This window comes from Cordyceps militaris (assembly GCF_000225605.1).
Source record: "Cordyceps militaris CM01 unplaced genomic scaffold CCM_S00005, whole genome shotgun sequence".
In the NCBI taxonomy this organism is placed as follows: Eukaryota; Fungi; Ascomycota; class Sordariomycetes; order Hypocreales; family Cordycipitaceae; genus Cordyceps; species Cordyceps militaris.
The window spans coordinates 1111763-1114991 of NW_006271973.1; the positions used below are offsets into that span (position 1 = coordinate 1111763).

Genomic DNA, 3229 nt, shown 5'->3' on the forward strand with positions numbered 1-3229 from the left:
CCCCAAAAGCGTGCCGAGCAGGGCACGGAGGGCAACTGGCCTCCCCAAAAGCGTGCCGATGAGGAGTAAACGCAAAGACGAGAGCCGCATGAGAAACTGGAGAGCCAAAAGCTGTACCTTGTGACGGATTGTACGATATGAAAGAATAGAGTGTTTTTACAAAAAAAGACAGAGCTATATATACATATTCACTTGCTTCTTTGACCACTGTATCGATGATATAAACTGAGCTGTGAAAGCAAATGGTTCTAATCGCCTCTTCTCTGTTACTAGGCACCCTTCACGAAACCAAAATAAACGATTAGGTCGTTTGTAGATATACACTACTAGGAGATGAATGAATGTGCATACATGCGTTGTTGTATACAGTTGAGAGGCTGTACCAAAGAAGCAGACTATGAGTAGCGAGGTATGTAGATCTCGGTAGTATGAACTAGTCCATAACATCAATCCAGTCTAAATGCCAGACCACCAATATGTCTCCGGTACGGTAATGCTAGCCCGCAGCGTCATCTCATTGACAACACTACTGTCGCTGATGATGACATCGTATTCGCCTGACTCGACACACCACTGGTCACGCTCTTCGTCAAAATATGCCAGCGCGTACTTTTCAAGCTCGCTAATAGAGACCGTCTTGGACGCGCCGGCCTCGAGCTCGACCTTTGTGAATCCACGCAGCTCCTTGACGGGGCGGTTGACGCGTGCGGCCTGCCTTGGCTGAATGTACATTTGCGCAACGGCGGAGCCCTTCCTGCTCCCAGTGTTGGTAATCGTGAGAGTGGCCTCCACCTTGCCCTTGAAGGTAGCGACGGACAGACCGGAAAAGCCAAATGTTGTGTAAGACAGGCCGTGGCCAAATGGAAAGTTGACTTCTCGGTCGGCAAACTCGTAGTAGCGGTAGCCAACGTAGACATCCTCGCCGTAGAGAGTGCGGCCGGCTTCGGCACGGAAGTTCAGGAACGCAGGCGTGTCCTGCAGACGCTTGGGGAAGCTGAGTGACAGTTTGCCAGAGGGATTTGCGTCGCCGAAAATGGTATCAGCAATGCAGTTGCCGGTTTCGTTGCCTCCATACCAGGCTTGTAGGACAGCTTTGGTATGGGACAGCCAGGGCATCTCCTCGGGTGTGCCGGTTTGCATGACAACGACCGTGCTGTCATTGGCGGCAGTGACTTCGGCAATGAGCTGGTCAAGAACGCCGGGCAACTTCATGGATGCGCGGTCCCCGCCCTCTGACTCCCAGTCCGAGTTGAGGCCAGCGCAAATGATGACTTGGTCATGCTCTTTGGCGAGCTGCACGGATTTTTTTATTTCCTGCTGGTCATCAAGGACCTTGCAACCGCCAACGCGGAGAGAGCCATGGCCAGACACATACGCATCACCCTTCAGAGTAAATGTAGGAGCCGAGCCGAACTCGATACGGAACTTATAGGTTTCGCCCTTCTTCATCCCGACGCAACCGCGCTCTTCGCGAGTGGCGGTGCCAAAAAATGCGTCACCGGCGATTTGTTTCGTGGCGTTGTCAACAATGAGCTGATCGTTGACAAATGCCTTGGCCGTGCCGGAAACAACGACACCGATCTCAAATGTGCAATCCTCATCGGCGACGAGGGAGCCTTCTAGATCTGCATACCATACATCGTTGGCTTTCGGGTTACTGTAGTCGACCAAATGCATCTCAGTTTTGGTGAACTGAAGCTCGTCAATCACTTTGCGATCAGGGGTCCCCGGGGCTTCGTTGAAGACCCTCCAACGCATGCCAAGCTTGCCGTTAGGGTCGGTGAGTTGACTTCCCAGGATGGGCAGAAAGCGATGGGTATAGGCGCCAACAGTAAAGGCAGGCCGACTACCGAGTTTCTCACTAATACCATCATATGGAGTAACGGCATAGTAGGCACGAAGAGCAGCTGAGCCACCACCATGGTAAGTGGCCTCCTTGGCGTTAGGCCCCAACACCAGAGTCTTCTTGTCTTTGGAAAAAGGGAGTATATTATCCTTGTTCTTTAGCAACACAATACTTTCATTGCCAATTTTTCGTAGCAGGGCGGCCGTTTCAGGTGTGTCAAGTGTCGTTTCGGGGCCGTTTTCTTCAATTGGTAGGGACGAGACCTTCTTGACCAGGTTTAGCACAGCGCGCACGCGGTCGTCAATGTGATGGATAAAAGGCTTGCCGGTGGAAGCATTGAACTGGAGAGCGTCACCGCGAAAACGCGAAGGACCTGGCATCTCGAGATCAAGGCCGGCCTTGACGGCATCGTTTGTGCTATACGTGCCAAACCAGTCACTCATGATGAGCCCACTCCAGCCCCATTCCTTGCGCAGCATGCCATCGAGATATTTAAGGTTCTCGCTGCAAAAAGTGCCGTTGATGCCATTATAGGCGGTCATGAAGGCGCCAGGATAGGCGTCGCGAACAGCGATCTGGAAGGGCATGGCATAGATTTCGCGGAGAGCACGCTCGGTGACGATACTGTGGACACCCATGCGCTTGTCCTCCTGGTCGTTGCAGAGAAAGTGCTTGATGGTAGCAACAACACCGGTACTCTGAATACCGCGGACTAGAGCCGCGGCACCGAGTCCGCTCAGGAATGGATCCTCGCCAATCGACTCGAAGCCGCGGCCGCCAAGGGGAGACCGCTGCATGTTGATCGTCGGACCGAGAATCAGGTGGGCGCTCTTGGCAATGGCCTCGTCGCCCATGGTCTTGCCGGCCTGCTCAAGAAGCTCTTGATTGAAGGTAGCACCAAGGGCAGTACCGCAGGGAAAGCAAGCAGCGGGGACACCATTGAAGAACTTGGTTCCGCGTACGCCGGTCGGGCCATCGGACATGCGAATGGAGGGTATCCCATGCTTGGGCAAAGCCTTTGTATGCCAAAAGTCGATGCCTAGGCGTGTTAAAGTTAGCAGTGCACCATATGATCATGAAGTAGTTTGGCCTACCGGAGAGCAGTTCAACCTTTTCGGTAATGGTCAGCTTCTTGAGCACCTCCTCTACGTTGAGGTTGGCCATGATGGACGATGTCGCTGAGCCGTCCTAGGGTTCTATGCAGGAAGAAAGAACTGATAGAATATGCTTCAGACCAAGTCTATGAAGCTCTCTAATCACAAATAGTAGATAAAGCCTGAGTATTTCCCCGTCAATAGCAGCGCAAGAGAGAAGGAGAAAAAAGTAACTCTAGCGCGGGGTTGAAGTTTAAGTAGCTTCGCCGGCATCGCGGGGCTGATGCGG

The 3229-nt window shown here is 52.8% G+C and overlaps 1 protein-coding gene across 1 annotated transcript; it reads right to left on the bottom strand.

The window, feature by feature from the left end:
- Positions 1 to 456: 456 nt before the first annotated feature.
- On the bottom strand, positions 457 to 3010 carry CCM_06730 (beta-glucosidase; the record flags this gene model as incomplete). Its single annotated transcript, XM_006671871.1, has 2 exons — positions 457 to 2885; positions 2941 to 3010. The coding sequence occupies 2 exons, from the start codon at positions 3008 to 3010 to the stop codon at positions 457 to 459; spliced, it is 2499 nt and encodes an 832-aa protein (XP_006671934.1).
- Between the last annotated feature and the right edge of the window lie 219 nt (positions 3011 to 3229).